This window comes from Sciurus carolinensis, chromosome 8 (assembly GCF_902686445.1).
Source record: "Sciurus carolinensis chromosome 8, mSciCar1.2, whole genome shotgun sequence".
Taxonomy (NCBI): Eukaryota; Metazoa; Chordata; class Mammalia; order Rodentia; family Sciuridae; genus Sciurus; species Sciurus carolinensis.
Genome location: NC_062220.1, coordinates 116559585 through 116582792, shown reverse-complemented (window position 1 = coordinate 116582792; position 23208 = coordinate 116559585). Strand labels below are relative to the sequence as shown.

Here is a 23208-nt window from a genome sequence, read left to right as displayed (position 1 = left end):
TTGCTCAGTGGTAGAGCACTTGCCTGGAACACAGGAGGCACTGGGTTTGATCCTCAGCACCACATAAACATAAAATAAAGGTATTGTGTCCTCCTACAACTAATATATATTTTAAAAAACTCTTGGTGAAGTTCCATTTATCTATTGTACCTTTTTTTATACTTTTGGTATAACGTCTAAGAGTCCATTGCCAAGTTCAAGGTTTTGGAGCTTTGTCTCCATGTTTCCTCCTGAGTTTCATAACTTTAGCTCTTACCTTCAGGTTTCATCTATATTGAGTAAATTTTTGTGTTTGGTGTGAGGCAGGGGTACAACTTCATCCTTTTGTCTGTGGATATCCAGTTCTCCCAGCACCATTTGTTGAAGATACTGTTGTTTTCCCATGAAAGATTTTGAACATGTTCTCATTGATGAAGCCGATAGGGTTTTGTCTCAGGAGTTGGGACTGACAACTAGAACATATTCTCCCTCCTTCCTGGCTTACTCTGCTATTGTCCTTGACCTATGTCAACTTTCTGACTAGTGCTTTCGTGCTTTCTCCACTAATAGGATGATTCTCTCTCCTTCTTGTTCTTCTCTTCTTCAGGATTAGTTTTTAGTTACAAGGTGAAAACTCTGACCTTTTAAATCTTATTTCACTGGAGACTCTATTGGACTAGACTGGGATGTGCTGGGAGGGCTGAAGATATCAGACCCCTGCTTCATAAGGGAGGGGAGGGCACCAATCTAAGAAGAAAAAAAGGAAGATAAGCAGGAGGGTGGGGAAGTCACTCTGAAAGTAGCAGGAAGCTGGTGAGGGGACTGCCCCTCAGTTCAGCGTGTGAGGTGGTACCCAGCTCATGAGCACATAGAGAAGGATAGTGGGTTTCCCTTTTTCAGAGGCAAGCATTCTCCAAGTCCACAGTTCAAGCTGGCGAAAGTCTGTTGATGGCAGTTGCCATGGAAAGGGCATTCTTTGCCCTCGGAGCTGGTGTAGGGGTAGTCATATAAATAAATGCCCAACCTCTCTTCCTGCCTTCCGTATCACCCCTCCTATTTTTCAGGTTACTGATTAAACCTCCCTGACTTGAGAGTCCCCAGGTAGGTGAGGGGCAGCCTCTTTCTGCTCAGATCTTAATGAGGAATGTTTCCTCGCATTGGCTTTTCCAAAATTTTGCATCATGATTTCTGGTGTTTCTTATTGGAGGCCCTAAGAAACATCATACTTCTTCCATCTGTTGCCCAAACAAAATTCCATGACAAATGCACAAGGATGACAGTTACTCTTTGGTCAGTATTGTCATTTAGTCTCCTGTAGGGACTGTACTTCCACTATCTCTTGTTCTCATAAGTGTACTGTATGGGTAGGGATTTCTAGTTTTAGTTTTCACTTCATGGAAGAAAAAAAATAAACCTCAGAGAAGTTAGATAATCTTCCCCAAATCACATAGCTAGTATATGGCAAAGTTTAGTCTCAAAGTCTGTGGTTACACACTTCTGCCCTGTGCTTAGGTAGGATGAAGGCGTAAAATGAAGGAATGGGATAGACCATTTAGTCCTATTTCCTAAGGTCTCATTTTATAGATGGGCAAACTGAAGTCTAGAGAGGGAAAAGGACTTTTGGGGGGTTAAAGAGGAGAAGAACTAGGATGAAAAGCAGGTTTCCTGACACCAATCTAAATCTTTTGGCCTTATATGTTTTCTACTTTCCAAGTCTTTGGTTAAAACTTAAGACTGCATGAAAAATTAAGGGAAGCAGTTAAATGAATCTCATAATGTTAACCAGTTGGTGAGAGAAGGATTGAAAGGACTGTGTTGAGAGAACCTCAATTGCACACTGGGTGTGTAAGGTCCTGAAGGAGGGCCATGTATGCAGAAAGACAAGGCTTTGACGGTACATTTTTCTGGTTTCAGGTTCTCCATGGGTCATAGGATTTGAAATTTTTAAAAGAAATACATACATATAATTCAGACATGAAAACAAAAGAAATACATTGATGTAAATTGTACCTGCTGGGAGCCCAGTATACAGGAGTACAGGGATCATGGATAAAAGAAAAGAACTGTTAGTTAATAAAGTTTAGTAGTGAGTATAGTGTGTATTACACACTGACAAAGATTAACCAGTTTGGGTGTGTGTGTGTGTGTGTGCACAGATGGTTTGTGATACATGAGAAGAGAAAAGAGAAGGCCTTGTGAGATCCATGTACAGAAAGGGAACAACCAGGAATTTGCCAGGAAGTGGGGAAGACATAGGGTTCCAACATGCATGTAATTGGTGGGAGAAAGCAAAGGGCATTGCAGGTACAGGTCCAGAATGTGGCACCAGCCACTGGGAAGTAGAGGCTTCGAGCCTTGGCTGTGGCTGCCATCTTGAGGTTATATTCTTTCCAGCTCAGAGATTCAGAACTGATTGTCTCTCCATGAACTCCTGAATTTTATTGATTCCCTTGAGCACCTGCTTTATCAAGCTCTGAGAAGCATTTTGTTCTGTAAGGTTTCCTGGCGTGGTACATCTTATTTGAATGTGCGCAATCACTTGAGATAAAGCCTCAGATTTTATGAATTACATATGATAACTGAATGTCCTTGTTTGTATTTCCCGGGGCTATTATCACATATCATGACTGCAATAAAGTTTTACAGCGACTCTGCTGTCCATTTGGAATCCTTGGGTAAAAATAAAAGGTTTGACTTTGGCTTAAGGTTTGAATGCTTATTACCTGGGATGTTCACTTTCACAAATGGAAAGAGAAATTTGATGGTGATTCTCCATCTGAACCCTCATTGCCAGGTATGATTTATTGGGTACTCAGATACATTTTAGGACCAGAACGGGCAGCAAACACACATAGCAAATCACAGCATCTTAAAAACATCTGCATTGAAACCAAACAACCTACACAAGGCTCACCAAAATCAGAGTCTCAGTTACTCCCAGAGATTTTCTAGCTGGGATCTGTATTTTTATTGATCCCTAAGAGTTCCATGGACACTGATCAACTAAGCTTTTGAAGCGCTTGGGAAAAACCAACCTATTATTTGTGTAAATATGTTTTATTGGAACTCAGCCAAGCCCATTTATTTATGTTGTCTATGATGCTTTCATGTTTCACCTGCAGAGCTGGAATGATGGTATGGCTTGCAAAACTGAAAACATTTCCAACCTGACCCTTTATGGGAAAAAAAAAAAATTACCAATTCCTGAACCTAGAGGACCATACTTTTCTATTTCACTTTGAGTTGATTTTGCTTAGCATCATCAGGGAAATTTCCATCTCTCTCTCCCTCTTTTCTTTTCTCCCCTTCTTTTTTTCTTTCCTTGCTTCCCTCCTTCCTGTCTTTCTTCCTTCCATCCTTCTTTCCTCCTTCCCTTCCTTCTTTCTCTTTTTCTCTGTATCTCTTTTTCTTAAGGCATGTAACAGTAGTTTAGGAAAGGAGCAATCTGGGATGACCTGTGAAACAAATTACCTCAGAGGATTATAGAATACTTCTTTTATATCAAAGCTATATGTTATTCAGAGATGCATGATCCCTTGAAATAAAGCCTTTTTAATGAATTATACATGATACATGAATATCCTTGTTTGTATTTCCTGGGGCTATTATCATCATTGTTCTCAGGGCTATTACCATACCACTATTACCACCATTATGGTGTATTTCCTATTCAGGCCCTGCTTTTATATATAAAAATAATTTAATGAAATATTTCAAACATTTGAAAGCACAAAGAAAAATAATATGGTGAACACCTTTATTATCTACCCACTCAAATTTTATAAATCTAAACTATTTATTATTAATTTATTGTGGTACTGGGGATTGAATGGGAGGGAGATTTACCACTGAGCTACATCTTCTCTCCTGCTCTTAGCTCTTCTTTTGATTTTGGGACAAGTTCTCATTAATTTGCTGAAGCTGGTTTTGAATTTGCAATTCTCCCAAGTCACTGAGATTTTAAGTGTGTGCCACCACACCTGACCCAATTTATCATAACTTATCTGTACTCCTTTCTCTGTACTTCTTCTTGATCCTATTTCCCTCCTTTCTTTAAAAAGTAAATGCTAACTTGAACTTCATATGTATTCTTCCCATCTATATATTTTTTATTTTCACTACACCCCACATCCATTTATCCTTAAAGATTATTTTTTAAAATTTCTGCTCCACTTTTGAAACTGCAAGATATTTAAGAAAATTTTAGGGTGGGAAAGCACCCATAATCCTATAACGAATACAAACTTTTCATTTCCATATTTCAATCTTGTCTATATTTTGTGTTTTCTTTTATAAAGTTACAATCAGAAGGTACTCACTGGCTGGGATTTAACTCAGAGGCAAAGCACTTATTAACTAGTACAAGGTTCAGGGTTTGATCCCCAGCAAACCCCCACTACACACACACACACACACAAAAGAATACCCACAACATTTTGTTATGTTTCCCCCTGCTCTTAGCACAAATTTTAAACATTTTCCAATTTCTGTCAGCGTTGTTACTTTTAGGAGATAGAGAACATAACTGTTGATATCTTAATTTCAGCAAACTATTTTAAAACAACTGGTAGACAAAAAACTCTCAACAGTGTTCACCGTTGGGCAGAGTGATGATTTTTTTAGCGTTTAACACTTTACTTTTCGATATGTAACTTCCCATGCTGTTTGTTTCAAACCACATGTTATTTTATTTAAAACTTTGCTTTATTTTAAAAGTAAGTTTTTAAAAATAGGTTAAAAAGGACTTTACAGAAAATATTACAGAAAAGTGATGCCTTACTTTTCAATGTTGTTTTGAAAATTAAAATAACACATGCATCTGAAAGTCCTTGGTAAACTATAAGATTTCCTGGAAAAGAAAGAGGAAAAAAAACACAGTAGTGAAGCAGGAAAAATTGGGGCATCTAGAGATAGTCAAAGACTAATGCCAGAAACCCCAGGCTAAAGCAGGTTCTTTCAGATACAGTCACTTCCATGAACTCAGCTATCATTCCAAGGCATTTCTTCTGGCCTTTGGGGTTCCAAGGGCAGAATTTATCTTGGAGTTAGGAATGACTCATGGGAGGAGGAATTTGTTCATCATGGAGGTTTTCTTAGAATTCTTTATCTGTACTAGATGGAAAGAGAATGTCATAAAACAAGATTTCTATGAGTTCAACACTTCAAGAAGTCTTTATACACTTCATTTATAGAATTATCTTGGGATTGTGTAATACTTATTTGAGACTAATGAAGGCAAGGCAAGTATTAATGGGAGAATCACAGTTTACCATGACATGTTATAAAGCACTAAAAGTTACCTTCCATGGAAAACAAGCCAACTGTGGGCATTTTTAAGGCCATAGTAGCAGCTTTAGAATCTTTTTATAGCTCATTTGTGTTTGTTAGCTAATCCACCAAATCAAAAGTGTGAATTTGACAGAATCATGCTGTAACCAGTGAATGAGGTCCCTTTAACTTACATAACTTCATGTGACTATTGGGAGGCATGGGATGAGAGAAGCCAGCATTGTGAGTATTCATTGCAATTTCAAGTGGCTTAGTGTGCAGTCAGAAAGAAGTGGTCATTTTACATTTAGTGAGTAGAGTCCAGCAGGGAGTCTTTCCTTCCTGGGCTGTTGCAGAGGGCAGCATGGAATTTATCCTGGACCTGGTTGGGGAATGATGCAGGCTTTTCCCATTTCCAACCAGAGACAAGCAGCTGGAGTCAGGACTTCCTGCTTTAAAGATGAGAACACTGAGAAGCAGAGAGGTAAAATATTTTGCCTAAGGTTGCTCAATGACGGTGCCTAAAACTCAGGTCCTTTGACCACCAGCTTCTAGTGATGGTTTTTTTTTGTTGTTTTATTTTTTTTCTAAGTCACCCTCTCTCTTTCCACCTCCTAGTTCTGCCTATTTTCCTTCACCAGGAATGATGATGGCATTAACTCTCCGGAGTGAGAGAATCTTCAGGGAAAGTCTGGGAGGACTGGTGCTAATGCATGGGGTCCTCAGAAGGCCCATCTTGGGAGAGGGAGTTGACTCACACTTCAGGGCTCAAACATTAGCACATAGAATTGACATTAGACCAAAGAATAGAGGTAAAGAATAGATGCAGTAGAGAGGAGATTCCATTGGGAGGGTGTCTTAGTACGTTTTACATTGCTCTAACAGGATGCCTGAGATTGAATAATTTATAAAGATCAATTCATTATAGTTTTGGAAACTAGGAAGTCCAAATGCACAGCACTGCCATCTGCTGAGGGCTTCCTTGCTGCGTCTGACATATGGATCACATGGTGATAAGGAGCTTGGAAACTGGGGTTTCTCTTCTTCTTAAAAGTCAACAATCCCATTATGGACCTCCTGCCCTTATGGTGTTATCTAATCCTAATTACCTCTCAAATAGAGCATCTTTAAACATCACCAACATATGAATTTGGGGATTGAGTTTTCAACACGTGAAAATTTGGAGGACACATTCAAACCTAGCAGAGGGACAGGAGGGTGTTGTGGGGCATCTCAGCTGCTAGGGGGAACTAAGAAGCTGCAGTAAAGGGGAAGAGAGGAGATGAGACTAGAAAGAAGATGAAAGAGAGCTGAGTCCAACTCTATTGACCTGTTGTTCCCCAGGACTCTGAGCAAGTTTTGCATGTCCTGAAATGACTTTGCACAATAAACAGCTCACTCATCTCATCTAGGGGAAGTCAAGCTTATTCTTTATCTAAATATTTGAAAAGATTCACCATGATCATTCCTTAATACTAATCTTTGCTGGAGAGTCTTGAAAATTGATTTTGGTTGATCCTCACGCCCTCTGCTGGTTTATATTAGCAACTACATCATCCAGTCAGGTAGAGGTTAATTATGAGGCTCCTGAGAGAGACAAGGAGAAAGAGGCCATGGAAAAACTGCACCAAGAACATACCGAGTTCTGGAGCAAAAAAGGAACAATTTCCCTGACAGTTTGAGTCAAGATGAACTCATTCTCGGTCAGGAAGATAAAATTATAATCTTTCTGAAGTTCTTCGGTTGGGGTTGGGGTTGGGGTCCCCACTCATGGATTCTTTGGCACTAAAACTTGCTTTTGGGAATAGATCTGATAGACTTGTGTACATGGAGGTGTAAATTATGGATAATAGCTAAGAGCAGCAGTCTACAGGTGGGTTGACTGTAAATTATGGATAATAGCTAAGAGCAGCAGTCTACAGGAACCTCAAAGTGTTACTAGTTACTCCTTGGTTAAAAAAAGTTTCACTCAAAACATTTCAAGTGTTAATGATGTATGATTATTATATTGTAAATTTTGTATGATTATTCCTTCATCTTAGGTTTGATGAATAGCTTGGTGAAGTCTTCTCAACTGATAGATAAATAGTTACCCGGTAATGAAAACAGAGAAAAACTATCAGGTTATCAATTTTCCTTATGAAAAGATGTGGAAAATAGACCTAGTTTTGGGGTTATTATACCTTAAATAAGGCAATTAATTTGCTTACTCTTTTTGCCTTTAGATTTGGAAACTTAGTTTTGGAAACTAGGAAATCCACATCCTTTCTATACATTAGAGAAGTAATTTCTTTCCCTTTGGAAAGTCCATGATTTTCATTTCACAGTTTAATGTTTAAAATATAAATATATGAATAATTAGTGAAAACCACCATTTATCCATTGAAATATATTTTAAGAAACTTGTTTATTAACCCCCTTAATGTGGTAGAATACTAATACCATTAATACTCATAGGAAATGTGAAATTTCAAATAATTGACTTGCTTTATGTGTGAACTGAAAATGCCAGTTACTCACTTTAACTCTATTCCCTTGTCTAGAAATTTGTAAAAAACATGCTTACATGGCAAGTTGGACATCAAAATAGAATGTGTGTGTATTTGTAAGTACTTAGTAATTCCAAAGAGCTATTTCCCTTAAGTATGAAGTTAAAGTAATATATTGAGAACTTAAATATAGAAATTTGCACTTAAAAAAAAAGTCTCAAAGTTAAATAAGTTGGTGAAGCTCTGTATACAGTGCTCATGTTCCCCTTATAGGGATTCACAGAAGATGGTGTATGTTGAAGGCTCATAGAAGTTGTATGGTAAAGAAACGGCCTCAACTTTTTTATTTCAGCCTTTCGCAGACCTTTTTGATCGTGGAATTCTTTTTCGGGAATACAAATTATCATCAATAAAGCTAGTTTGGAAACTCAGGAATACAGTATGCACCCTGTGGCCAGCTGACTTCTGTCACTTCTAATTCTACCTTTCCTCTTCTTCTAGGCAGACATCTTCTCTGGGGCCATATTCATCAATCTGGCTTTAGGTCTGGATATATACTTGGCCATCTTTCTCTTATTAGCAATCACTGGACTTTACACAATCACAGGTGAGTCTGTTCGAACAAACCAGCATCTCAAGTTCAGCTCAGTATTAAGCACTACTTGAAGAAGAGAGATATACCCAGGAAACAGTTTGAGAACGGGCATTTGCTTGGTATCTACTCCTAGTTACATGAGTGGTCTCAGAAATCTCTAGTAGTGGCTGGGATAGGGCAACTTCTTATAAGACCTCAGGGAGAACTTGGCCCTGCTGGTTGTAAAAACAATGTGGCTGCGTTGGGAAGATCGGAGGAGTGTCAGGTACAAGAATGTGGGAGCTGGGAGTGAGGTAGGAATGGCATGCCGTGGGTTAGAGGCAAGGGTAGCAAGCAGATGCACTTCGCTGAAGGACAGTGGCCCTGAGAAGTAATGGGGGCAAGTGTGGGCCATAGGTTTGATGATTCAAATGAGGTACAGAGGCCTTGAAAGACAGACTGGGACCTTGGATTTTATATGACGGGGACTGGGAGCTACTATAGTGAGGGAGAAAGGGATGCAGAGGTGTCACTTTGCCTAGTTTGGTAAGGACAGGATCATCAATGAAGCTTGCAGCTGAATTGGGGTTCCATATCTTTAAGGACAAGAAGTTACTTAGATAGTCCAAGAAGATAGCAAATAGACATAGAAGTGACCCTCTGAAATGTGCCAATTTGATAATGGCCCCAGGCATCTCCCTATTCTCCTCTTTGCTCTCTCCTGCCTTCATTTGGAAGCTGCTTTCTCTTACCATAGAGCAGCCATCTCCTTTGAACCATCCCTTGGCTTAAAAGGGTCACATCAGGTTCTTCAGGAACATTCCCTTTTCCTAAGGCCTTGATAGCATTTCTGTGAAAAGCGGGAGTTGAGAACACACTGAATAACAGAATATTGTAACAGGATAAGGAAGGGAAAGGAGGAAAGGCAGGCTGGTGACTGGGGGCGGGGTTGGTTCTCAAATTGTGTACAAGAGGTAGGGGTTGGGATTGGGATAGGAGGAGGAAGCAGGCAGACAGGTGATCTTCCACATGAGGTCAGCTATGTTGTTGTTTGAGTTAACTTTTTTGCTGCTGTGACTGAAAGATCTGACCAAAATGATTGTAGAGGAGGAAAAGTTTATTTGGGGGCTCACAGCTTCAGAGTTCCATCCATAGACAGCTGACTCCATTCCTCAGGACTTGAGGTGAGGCAGGAACAACATGGAGGAAGTGTGTGGCACAGGGAAGCAGCTCACATGATGATCAGAAAGCAGAGAGTCTCCACTTACCAGATATGAAGTATACACCCCATAGCCACTTCCCCAATGAAACACTTCCCCCAACCACATTCCACCTGCCTCTGATTACCACTCAATCCCATCAGGAATTAATTCACTGATTATGTTAAGGGCATAACCCAATCATTTCTCCTCCAAACCTTCTTGCATTGTCTCATACATGAACTTTTGGGGGACACCACATCCAAACCATAACAGTTGTCTTCTTGCCTGCTTAGGGGGCCTGGCAGCTGTGATCTACACGGACACCTTGCAGACAGCAATTATGCTGGTGGGGTCTTTTATCCTGACTGGGTTTGGTAAGTGGGGTGACAGCAGGCTGAGGAGGTAGGGGAAGATGTACAGAGCTCCAGGAAGAGAAAGTCTGACCTTTCTATTTGCTGCCTGCCAGTCAGTGAGCTTGAGCATGCTCTGTCCTCTTAAGGGCAGTGGTCCAACCCATATTGGCCATCACCATGGGTGTGCAGAGGTAGCTTTCTCATCCCTGGAGGACTCAGTTTGAGGCTGCTATTCTCCCTTGATAGCCTCAGTCACTTATCCCCAGTATGGGCCTCTAATAACATAATGTTCTGTCTGCAGAGAAACTGGGTAGGGGAAGAGAAGGTTAAATATTCATCAAGCTAAATATATCCAAATTTTGTGTTTTTAGTTTTAGAAGTTAAATGTCCACTCTCATGAATTGTTGACAGTATGCGATAATTTTCCTTTCAATGCACTTATTTGAAAAAAAATTAAATTGGTCACTCAGTGTAGCCCTCTGCCTTTTTTGACATTTTGCTTGCCTAGAAAATCCTAAAGACAACATTGGGGAAACCTATGTCCAGGGATACTTGTTAAGAGAGGATGTAAATGCATTTTATTTTTAGGTGCACAAGGTCTTCTGTGTGTCCTGCAAAGACTCTTATGTTCTCTGTAGTGTTCAGTTTTCCAAGAACTTTCATTTGGCATGAAGTTCCCCCATAGGTCCTGTGGGTCAGCAAGGTAGGGGCTTGGAATGACTTGTCAAGGACACATAGCTGAGAGGTGGCAGGGTTCCAGACTCCTCATCTTCTTGGTTTGTCTCATTACACTGCTGGAACCAGGGGTGGTAGGTCTTTGTCCAGGTTCCTAATGGTCACTGAAGGTCTCTAGGCCTGTGACCTGAGTTCCAAGAACCATGACTGATAACAGGAAATGAGGGAAGAAGTCTTTGCATGTGATCCCACACTGAGAACTTCCTTTAATTCATTGAAATACCTTCCATTTTGTAAAGAAGTTTGTGGTTGGAATACTTTTACAAGTTATTGCTTTGGATCCTCGTAGTAGCCCCCAAGGGGGCTGGGCAGGGTTAATAATCCCATTCTAAAGATGAGAAAACTGAGGCACAGAATGGGAAAATAACTTGCCCAAGACCACCACAGTAAGGGCTGTCTCTGGTGGTGGGGTCTTCTCAATTTCTCAGGCCCCAAAGAAGAAATCTCTACGAAGAGTTGAAAATTTCAGACTGTTTTTGTACCAATGTTTTTCAGCTTTCCACGAAGTGGGAGGGTATGAAGCCTTCATGGAAAAGTACATGAAAGCTATTCCAACGGCAATTTCTGATGGAAACACCACCATCAAGGAAGAATGCTACACCCCGAGGGAGGACTCCTTCCATATCTTCCGAGACCCCCTCAAGGGAGACCTCCCATGGCCTGGGCTCATCTTTGGGCTGGGCATCCTTGCCTTGTGGTACTGGTGCACAGATCAGGTACTCAAGCAGGATGTGCAGGGTGAACAATCTCCCCAGGGCACTGCAGGAATTCCTGGCTATCTCTGGCTTGTGGGGTTGGTGGAGGCCTCACATGGTCTTGAGTGACTGAACCCTGGTGACATGGGAGTCTCAGGCCAAGGACCAGGATGGGGAAGCTGGGATAACAGTAGGGTGTCATGGGCTCTCTGGGCTGCACCCCTCTCTCACTGGGCTTTCCACTGCAGGTGATTGTACAGCGCTGCCTCTCAGCCAAGAACATGTCTCACGTGAAGGCCGGCTGTACCCTGTGTGGGTACCTGAAGCTGCTGCCCATGTTCCTCATGGTAATGCCAGGAATGATCAGCCGCATTCTGTACACAGGTAATGCCTTCTGTTAGACTAACAGACCACACTCATTTCTCTACCTCTGAATCACTTCTAAAGTCCTTTAGCTTCTGGCTCCCTTTTTTCTGCCCTCTTCTTGCCATGATTACCAAACATAATTTTTTTCCCTTTGATGAACAATAAGCAACTTGAGAGGCAAAGACTTTTGGGGTTGTCTTCCCTGGTTTCTTCCACTGGCAATTGTTTTCTCATTTTTTCCCCAATCTTCTAAAGTCACAACATGCATCCAACTTGCCTCTTCCATTTAATAATAACATGTGCTCACCCACCCCAGGCTTTTCTGTCATGAAAAAAAATGCAGTCAGTCTTTTGTATTCATGACTTGCATGTCCATGGATTCAATCAATTATGGATTGAAAATATTCAGAAAAAATTTCAACTATCCTGAACATATATAGCCTTTTTTGCCTTGTTATTGTTCAACATGGTATAATAAATGTTTACATAGCATTTATATCATATTACGTATTATAAGTAATCTAGAGATGATTTAAAGTAGGAAGATAAGCATAGGTTATGCAAATTCTATACCATGTTATATAAGGAACTTGAGCATCTGCAGAGTTTTGTATCAAGGGGTGTAGGGGTGGTGTCCTTGGAACCAGTCCCCTCAATGGATACTGAAGAATGACTATATAACTAACTCAATGGTTTATATTCTAATGGATTTCATGCATACTTGTTTACAAAATAGTGCTATAGTGAATCAGTGCTATATAGGGAAGCACTAAATGAGATATACTTGTAGCAAATGTTGAGTGAATGTTTGTTGATCTGAATTCTATACACATTTCTAGAATTCTCTCTAAAACTCTAGATCATCTTCCTTCCCCTCCAAGGCTATTTACTTTTTATCTCTAACCCAGATTCCCTGTGTCTTGGAAGTAGTATCCAACAATCTTGTCACTGGGGAAATTTCCTCAGTTATTTAGACATTTGACTCTACTTCTAAGAGCTGCTTAAAATAAACCTAGAAATTAGGAACCACAAATCACTGTACTTTTTCAGGAGAAAACAAGATAATTATCACTGCTGAGATGAAGAGTAGTTAGTGAAAGTCTAAAGAGCGTGTTTTCTCCCATTTCATCCTAAGCATTTCTTTTTTTCCTTTCTTCCTCTACTTAGGAACCATCCTTCCTCCACAGTCAGAGGTTGGGGATGTATCAAGACCAGAAGGGCAGGGGCATAGGATAGAGGTGCTCAGGGGAAGCTGTACTCTGTGGAACTATTTCAGGGCCCTGGGCAGAAATGCCATGTTTGACGCCTTATTTTAAGAAGGTGAATCCTAGAAGTATTTCCCCAATGTGTGCTTGCTGACATGATTCTCTATCTCTCCCCAGAAAAAATTGCCTGTGTCCTTCCCTCAGAATGTATAAAATATTGTGGCACCCCAGTTGGCTGCACCAACATCGCCTACCCAACCTTGGTGGTGGAGCTCATGCCTAATGGTGAGTGTTTCTTGGGAGGCTGATTGGGTTTAGGCTCCTTCTAGATTCCTGGGTTCCTTCTGAGACTAAGCAGTTTCTGAATCTAGGGGGTCAGTAGGGGAAGTTTCATTCTAAGTGTTTTCAGGTTTTGTACATGTCTCTAAGACATGTGGCTTAGCTAGAGTCTATGAGTCCTGGGACTTCTCCATCAGTCAGGCTTGGAAAAGAGATGATCTGAAAACTTATTAGGGAAAACTAATAACGACAACCATCCATGACCATCTAGACAATCTTTCAAAGATCTTCAACACAGGCAATACAAATTAGTATAATCATTGTGGAAAATAGGATGGAGGTTCCTCAAAAAAAAAAAAAAATAGAACTACACTATGACTTAACAATCCCACTACTGGGTATATATATCTGAAGAAAATGAAATCAGTATGTTGAAGAGATATCGGCACCCCTGTGTTCATTCCAACATGGTTCATAACAGTGAAGATATGAAATCAATCCATGTGCTCATCAGCATTTGAATGGATAAAGGTGGTATATATACACAATGGAATACTGTTTTGCCTTAAAAGAGAAGAAAATTCTTTAATTTATGAAAACATGGATGAACTTGGAGGATATTATGTTAAGTGAAATAAGCCTGGCTCAGAAAGATGAATACTGTATGTTCTCACTTAAACACAGAACCTAAAAAGTCAAAATTGTAGAAACAGACAGAATGGTAGTTACCGGGGACTGAGACAAAGGGTGGCATGAATTAGAGAAATCTTGGTAAAAGAATACAAAATTTCATTTAGGGGGAATAAGTTCAAAAAATCTATTGTACAATGTGGTGACTATGGTCATAAACAATATAGTGTATGTGCTTGAAAATTGCCGAGGGATTACCACAAAAAATGATAACTATGTGATATGCTAATTATCTAGATTTAGCCATTCCACAATCTATACATATTTCAAGATGTCATGGTATAAATGATAAATATAAACAGTTTTCCTATCCATTAAAAACAAATAAAACTCTCAAACAGATTAATATGAAAGCTTGAACTAAGCCTGCCAGGTATAAGGGAATTTTACCTGGAGAATGAATTGACTTTTAGATTGTTTCAAGGGCATATGTGAAGAAAAAGTTCAGATTTTTAGTTCTTCTAGAAGGAAGGAGTTTGAAGTTGTAGATAAGTTGTAGATGGATGGAATTCGGTGGGGCTTGTTGTCATACAGGATATGTTATCCTAAATTTCTGGAATTACAGGTGAGCCCTACCCTGCTGGGCATGGTGGTGACACATGTGTGTAATCCCAGCGACTGGTGAGGTGGGAAGAGCGGAGGTGAGGGAGGCTGAGGCAGAAGGATCTCAAGTTCATGGCCAGCCTTAGCAATTTAGCAAGGTTCTAAGCAACTTAACTAGAGCCTGTCTCAATATAATAAAAAAAGATTGGTGATGTGGCTAAGTAGTTAGGCATTCCTGAAAGTTCAATCTTCAGTACCAAAAAAGAAAAAAAAAATAACATGTTATCCTAGAAGATCACCTCCCGGGTTTAGAATAGCTAGAGTTTGGGGATTGACCTGTGAGGTTGTAGTTCATGTTTCTCATTGGAGAAAAAAAAAATCTCTTAATTATAGCTCAAGGGCTAAAAATCTGGTTAGGTTAGGAGGGTCTCAGGAAATCAAAAATCCATAAATATTAATATCTTGATTTAGAATAAAATTAAAAATTTTATCATTGAAAAGAAACTTAGAGGCCATTTGGTCAACCTCTTCATTTTACAAATAGGAAAACTGAGGCCTTCTGTAAGAAAGTGACCTTTTCAAGGCCATATAAGCAACTCTTGTCTGCTACCTGGCTTGCTTAACTCTGCTCAAGGGTGGAATTGAGGAATTTGGGAGGGTTCTTTTTTCTTTTAAAAGACTTCATGCACAGACTTCATGCATGACCTTGGGCAAAAAATTTGCATTCAAATGCCATAAATACGGGAGTAATAGTTAACTACCCCACTGAGCCAGGTTGCTTATTAAGGTTGTAATGAGCAAGAGTCACAATGACTTTTCTAGAGTTTTGGCTTGGATTACATGGGTCTCTGTGGGGACATTTGTGCTATTTCTTTAGATTGGTACAGTTACCCTCACCCACTCTCCTGTTTCTCCCTTTCCATGTTCTTAGGTAGCTTCTTTTTGTCTCATTTGCTGATTCATCCTCCTTTCCTCAACCACTAAGTTGTTTTCCCACCAATCCACATCAAATGGTATCATTTTGTCTCCTAAATGTCTCTTATCTTCCTCTCTCCAATTTTAAAATTTTGGTCTGATGTACCATTAGTTATCTGGGCTGCTCTAAAATTATATTCAACAAATATGAATAAATGAATGAGAGTTTGAAATGACTGTGGAACAGAGGGCAGAGTTCTGTCCCAGTTTAGCAATTACCTGACGAAGTAACCTTGAGCAAATGGCTGAAGGCCCTACCACATAACTCCTTGAAATAGAACTTTATTTTATCAACTGAAAAATGAGAAAGTTGCACTAAATGGTCTTTATAACTCCTATAGCTCCAGTAGTCTGTGATCTATATTATATAAACTTAGGAGGACACATTTTTTAAAAATCTCCTACAAAATGAAAAGATTGGAATGGGCAGACTTTATAATCTATACTGCAAGGCTATTTATATGAGACCATAAAATTGTTTATAGATACCAAACCCAGAGGAATAACAGAATCATGTTCCTAAAAGATCTCAAGAGGCACTGTTGTTACTGAAAGCTTTGTCTTTGTCCGTAGTGATAATCCAATAAAGAAGACAAGGTTTTGAAAAGAAGGAAAAAGAAGTTTTATTACTTGGCTAGTGTTAGCACAAAAAGACCAGGCAGGACACAAACCTCAAGAGTCATCTCAGCGGTTTATTCAGGAATAGTTTCACACTGGAACAGGGGATGCAGGGATGAAAATGTTGCCAGTGGACCTACTGTCCTGGTGGAAAATGAACCACTGAACAAAGAAAAGGACGGGGTTTATATAGGCTATTTTGAGGGGTGGTCTGGTGTACATATCAATTTCCTTGGGCACTCAGAAATTCAAACTTTTTTTTGGTTGAAGGTTTGTGGGCAGTGTCTGGAGAGGATTTATTGTGAAGGAGATTAACACCTCCTAGAGACTGTTTCTTTTAAGGGTGATAAAACACCTCCTCCCTGTCTGCACTTGGCACCTGGAAAACATTTGTCTCGGGAGAGATGAAGGCTGTCAGTGCATGGCCTTCTTTTTCACTCCCTTTTCTCAGACCTCTATCTTGGGGATTTCTCATTCTCCATATCTATTAGGTAGCAAAAGAGAAACACAGGGACTCCCATCCCAGGGGTTGTCATTCTGCCCATCCGGAAGAACAGAGAACTTTTAAAGAGGTGGTTCAAAGGCTGCATTCCAGGCATGTCCTGATGGAAGTCATGATTCATTTGCTCATTTGGAAGATTTCTTAGATCTGGCACCATCCCTGAAATCTGAATTATTTCATTCCTGTGGTGAGTGTGTGCTCATGGACAACTCGGCTTAGTATGGGGAAGAGGGTAATCCTCTTTCCCCCAAGATGAGAGAAGGGGAGAGATCAGGGAGGGGGAGGAGGAGAAGAGAAAAAACATGTACATTTTAAAAATAAGTCACAGGCTGGGGATATAGCTCAGTTGGTAGAGTGCTTTCCTTGCAAGCATGAGGCCCTGGGTTCAATCCCCAGCACCACCAAAAAAAATTAAAAAATAAATAAATAAATAAAAATAAGTCACAATTGCAGAGCAGCAAGGGTTATATTTGAAGCATGAAGTGGACCACTTTACATTGTGTTTATCAACTTTGTGTCTCTGTGACAAAATGCCTGAGAAAACCAACCTGAGGGAGAAAAGATTTGTTTCAAAGGTTTCAGTCACTAGAGGTTTCACTCTGTTGATTACAGGCCATGGTGAGGCAGAATGTCATGATGTGGAAGGTGTGGCAGGGGAAAATTAATCACCTCATACAGCCAGAAGGAGAGAGAAAGGGAAAGAGTACATAGGGCCTGGGATAAGATAAATCCTAAGGGCATGACCCCAAGGACCTACTCCCTTTAGGTCTCACCTCCCCTAGTTTCTACCAGTTCCCAACAGAGTCATCAGATTATGCATCCTTCAGTGGATGGATGGATCCTCTGATGAGGTTATGATCCAATCACTTCCCCAAAGCCGCACATCTGAACATTGCTGTATTAAAGACCAAGCCTTGAACACATGAGCCTTATGGGGACATTCCAAATCTAAATCATAACAGGCATAAATGCTGACTCGAATAAAGAAACTGAAGTTAACAGAAATATGAGTCAAGTGTTATATGTTTGGGTTCCTAAATTATGTAGAAATATTGAAAGAAACTGAAGATATTTAGCTTAGAGCATAGAGAGAGTTCAAGGGGACATGAGTTATCCTTAAATATATGAAAGAGGTAAAGTGGGTGAAAGGTAAGATCTCTCCCTGAGTTGCATAAGGACAGAAGCTATAGAGAGGCATATTTCAGCCTGGTCAGAACTATCCAAGAGGGAGTAGGCTTCCTGTGGTGTAGGAGATTTCCTATTACTGAGGATTTGGCAATCCTCAGTTGTAGAAGGTACCCGTGTAGCTGGCGGATGATAAGCCTAAGTGATCCCTAAGGTCACTTCACTTCTGAGACCGTAATTCTATGCTGTGTTGGTTGGCCTTCAGTTGGTGCAATTGTGTGCCCTCCTTGGTACAGAAAGAATAACAAAGGTTATAGTCAACCATACCTGCTGTGATTGGGAAAATCTTTAAAACGACACTTCTTATTCTGATGTGGGTGGATGTCATATTATCCTGATTTAACACATCAAGAAATGAAGCCTATAGTTTTATGAAACTTGTTTAAGGTCAGAGTTGGAAACAGAGTTTTGCCTTCTTTCAGTTAAGACTTCATTGAGTTATAATTGATATACCATGAGATTTGCCCATTCAAGGTGTCCAACTCAGTGGTTTTTAGTGTGTTCATAGAGTAGTGCTAATTGCCCCAGTCCATTTTAGAAAATTTTCATCACCCCACAAAGAAATCCTGAACCTGTTAAAGAAATTAGCAGTCCTTCCTTATTTCAACCTAAACTCCTAGTCCTAAATAACCAGAGATATACTTTCTGTCTCTATAGATTTGCCTGTTCTAGACCTTTCATACAAAAGGAGTCATGTAATAATATATGGTGCTTTGTGCTGACTTCTTTAACATAGCATGATGTTTTCAAAGTTGTTTTGTGTTATAGCATGTATTTGTACTTTATTTCTTTTTATTTTATTTATTTATTTATTTATTTATTTATTTATTTATGTGGTGCTGGGGATTGAACCCAGCGTCTTGTGCATGCAAGACAAGCACTCTACCAACTGAGCTATATCCCCAACCCTATTTCTTTTTATTAATGAATAATATTCCATTGCATGACAATTTATCAATTGTTTATTTTGTTTAACCATTGATCAGTTAATGGACATTTGAGTTATTTCTGCTTTTTTGGGTGTTATAAATAATGGTGCCATGAACATTCATGTGCATGTGTCTGTGTGGATATTTGTTTTTATTTCTCTTGGGTAGACAACTATGAGTGGAATTGATGAATCATATGGTAACTCTATGTTTAACTGTATGCTGAATTGCCAATTTTCTACAGTAACTTTGCCATTTTACATTTCCACCAGCAAGAGAAGGTCCCTGTTTCTCTACTTACACTCGCTATCTTTTAAAAATTATACCATTGTAGTTGGTGTGAAATAGTAATCATTGTGGCTTTGATTTGAATTTCCTTGATGTCAAGCATCTTTTCATGTCATTACTGACCATTATGTATACTTGGAGAAATGGCTATTCAGATCTTGTGCCATTTTTAACTGGATTATTTGTATTTTTATTATTGCGATATAATAGTTCATATATGATCTGTATAGGAGATCCTTGCCAGATATATGATTTGTACATGTTTATTCCCATTCTGTGGCTGTCTTTTCATTTTCTTGAGAATCTTATCTTTTGAATCCTCACTTAAATGTCTTTGAGCTCTATCATCAATCTTTTGGGTGAGAGATCATACAAAAGCCAGTGGAAACATCACCACCACCATCACCAGGATTTTTATCCAATTGCAAAGTATTTACCTCATACATTTTTTTTCTCTAGAGCTCTGTTGGTTGTTGTGGGCTTATAATTTAAAACCATAGCCTATTTCTTAAAACACTTATTCTTTTTGTGTGTGTGTTTGTTTTCAGTATCAAAGATTTAATCCAGGTGTTTTTAACCAATGAGCCACATCCCCACCCTTTCAAAAAATATTTTATTTAGAGACAGGGTCTAACCAAGTAACTTAGGGCCTTGCTAAGTTGCAGAGGTTGACTTTGAATTTGCAATGCTCCTGACTCGGCCTCCTGAGCCACTGGGATTACAGGTGTGCACCACCACACCCAGCTTAAAACATTTATTCTTTTTTTTTTTTTTTTTTTTTGGGGTGCTGGGGATTGAACCCAGGGCCTTGTGCTTACAAGGCAAGCACTCTACCGACTGAGCTATCTCCCCAGCCCCAAAACATTTATTCTTTCTGGAGAGATACACTGGGGAAGATGGCATGGTTTCAGAAACAAACAAGACTTGAGTCCTGCTGAAGTACTGGATGTGCCATTCAGAACTTCCTTTACTTCCAGGATTGCGAGGCCTGATGCTGTCGGTCATGATGGCTTCTCTCATGAGCTCCCTAACTTCCATCTTCAACAGTGCCAGCACCCTCTTCACCATGGACATCTACACGAAGATCCGGAAGCAAGCATCTGAGAAAGAGCTGATGATTGCAGGAAGGTAAATGCAGCTTTCTGCATCTAGTATCACAAAAGCTTGAATGATCAGAGAATAAGTTAGGCAATATTGGATGGTGCTGGTTGTGTGACATCTGTGGCTATTTTTATTTGCCCTTCAGTGGTATTTAACTTCACACTGGAAAATTGGAGGTCATCAAACAATGCTCTACATCTTTAATTGTCAAATGAGTAAATCAACCCAACTGGACTCTGAAAATATCAAAACACTGTCAAGTGGATCAGGTGTGCTCATTATCATGATTAGCCATTGAGCAGATGCTCTGGATAGAGGATTCCTAGAAGTGCTTGTGTGTCTCTTCTCTCTTTCTCTACCCACTCTCTCTCCCCCTGATCTCCTGGTACTGGGAATGTGACCAAGAGGTGCTCTACCAATGACCTACAATCCCAACACTTTAAACTTTTTAAAACTTGAGACAGGGTCATGCTATTGTCCAGGCTGGCCTCACGTGTGATGATTCTCCTACCACAACCTCTTGAGTCACTGGGATTATGGTGTGTGACTGACTGCTGATAAGTCTCTTCATGGGGCAAAAGCACTCTCCTCAGGGCAGGTGGAACAAAACCCTGGGATGTTATTTCAAGAAAAGATTCCCAGTGAGTTCAGGAGGGATATGGGCTGTCACTTCCCAGTCCCATTAGTAATACTGTGGTAAAGAAAGGAAAAGTTACCTGGCAGCCAAGGGAGATCTGACCAGCCCAGAATCTACTACTCTGCATCATAGGAAATAGCACTGCTACCTTGACTGACTTTCTCTTAAAAAGGCACTTATTAACTCTCCTTTGTATTTATAAGGTTCAAGTGCAAAATGGGAAAGAAGACCACTCCATTGCTTTGGACAGGTCTGGATCCCCTAGTCCTAATATATGATGGGTCTCATACTTTCATCCATCCCATAACTAACTATCTTGTGGCTTATCTCAGTCTCCTGTACAAACTCACAGTACCATGAAACAATTTCAGACTCTGCTGTGTGGACTGTAAGAGCAATCAGGGACTCAGATAAAGGAGAGATGAGCATAGATGGCACAGTAGGGAAAAGCTAGAGGAGGAAGAACCTGAACTGGGTTCAGAGTGGTAGGTCAAATTTGAGTAAATAAGTGGCAGTGGAAGGGGAATTCCCCAAAGAGAAATATGTAAAAACACAACTTTGTGAAGGTGAGTATAAGACTTTTGCCATAAATTCATGTGAGGTAACTGAATCAGAGCCTTCTTTTTTAATGCTTTCATTAGTGCATTATAGTTTTACATAATAGTGGTACATATTCTTAGAGGTATATAGCATAATTTGTTCCACTTCAATCCCCAGTTCTGCCCCTTTCCTCCTCTCCTCCCTCTTCCTGATCCCCTTCCTCTGCTATACTGGTCATCCTTCCATTTATTTATTGTTTTTAAAATTGATGCATTATAGTTATACACAAAATGAAATTCATTGTGATCTATCTATCTATCTATCTAAAATTTGGTAAATTTCATTCTGCAGTCCTTTCCCTTCTGATCCCTCCCCCCTCTCCCCAATCCCCTTCCTGTATTCTGCTGTTAAGATTCCCTTAATTTATAATTAAATCAAGAAGCCAAGTAATAAGAGCTTGTAAGAGAATCTCCAATCTTTTAGGACATGGCAAATGTCAAGAGGGAGAGAGCTGGAAATACCTAACTGTGTCCCTTCCTATCTGGACTGTTCCTTTATAAACTTTCTTTAGCTTGTATTAAATTATATCACGAGGAAGGAAGAGAAGATAATAACACTATATATATATTTTACTATTTATTGAGTGCATACTATTTGCGAGGCATTTTACTCTCACTAATGCTTATTCCAACCTTGCATGGTCAGCCACATTATTCTCAGTTTAGAGTTGGAGAATTTGAGATTCAGAGAGAGGCTAAGCATTGCATTCTATATCACACGAAGATAGTAAGAACTGTCTTGCTCCAAAGTATACCCTTGTCCCTGAATTCTACTGCCTCCCAAAGTGGGATTTTTGTATGGGAATGATTTGGTCTAGATGACTATTGAAAACCAAGTGTGTTTCACTTACTTGTAGTCACAGGTGATGTTCCTAAAGGCAGAAAAGGGAGGAAAAAAGACTCAGGAATGAATTTGCTTATTATTTTTCCATGCTGTGGTCATGTTATGTATTTATGTATTTGGACATATACATATGTGCATATATGTTGGCTAGTGATATATGTATGTATATGTGGGACACAGTGATATATATTTATTTATGTACGATTATTTATTGACATCCTGCTGTGGGGAATTTGATTTCAGGTTGTTCATTCTCTTACTGATTGGCATCAGCATTGCCTGGGTGCCCATTGTGCAGTCAGCACAGAGTGGGCAGCTCTTTGATTACATCCAGTCCATCACCAGTTACCTGGGACCACCCATCGCAGCTGTCTTCCTGCTTGCTATTTTCTGGAAGAGAACCACTGAGCCTGTAGGTATTGTTCTGACATGTTCAGAAAAACCATTCCACCACAGAATTCTCTATGGGGTTGTGCATATTCTCTGTGGAAGGGATTCTGTTTCCCAGAGATCTTAAGCAGAAATGGATGTGCTACTAAAGGTTTATATGGGAAAGTCTCTATGGAACACAGGGACCCTTTAAGAGTAGAAATAAATTCCTCAGGAGTTGGTACTAGGTCCCCTTTGTCTCTAACTCCCCTGTTCCTCTTGGCACAGGGTCCCAACTAATTTTGTGCATTTTCTATCCAGTCATGGTGATTCTCACCTGACCACATGGCATCTCCTGTGAATTTTGTAGTCTCTGGGTGAGCAGTTCTACAGGAAATCCTAGTACAAGTTACCTTTAGTGGCTGTGCTGTGAACTTAGCTTTCCTGCCAGCACTCTTCAGGGCCCAGTGAAGGACACAGTCTTGTTGCTCAAACATTTTATCTGAAAAACAATGAAAGATAGATAAGAATTGAGGCATATTTCAAATGTGGTTCAAAAATGTAAGTAGGAAGGGATTCAGGAAAGGCTGCATCAATCAACATGTGCTGAAATGATCAGAGAAGGTGCCTTGGAAAAGGTGGGTCTTAAAATTGGAAAAGAAAGAGAGGGAATTTAAGCCAGGGAGAAAAGCCTTGCCCAAATATAGAAATGGAAGGATAAGGGGAAGGCAAGGGACTGGCAAGGAATTGCATCTGGCTAGAGAGTTTGTGTGTGAATAATGG

At 39.9% G+C, this 23208-nt stretch overlaps 1 protein-coding gene across 1 annotated transcript in view; it reads left to right on the top strand.

Annotated features, from left to right (window-relative positions):
- Positions 1-23208, top strand: part of LOC124990660 (sodium/glucose cotransporter 1) — a 72202-nt gene that overhangs the window by 31684 nt on the left and 17310 nt on the right. Inside the window, exons 6-12 of the mRNA XM_047560890.1 lie at positions 8238-8343; positions 9806-9886; positions 11096-11316; positions 11544-11679; positions 13044-13151; positions 19853-20003; positions 22300-22468. Of these exons, the coding sequence (XP_047416846.1) occupies positions 8238-8343; positions 9806-9886; positions 11096-11316; positions 11544-11679; positions 13044-13151; positions 19853-20003; positions 22300-22468 (972 nt within the window). The remainder of the gene's footprint in view (positions 1-8237; positions 8344-9805; positions 9887-11095; positions 11317-11543; positions 11680-13043; positions 13152-19852; positions 20004-22299; positions 22469-23208) is intronic.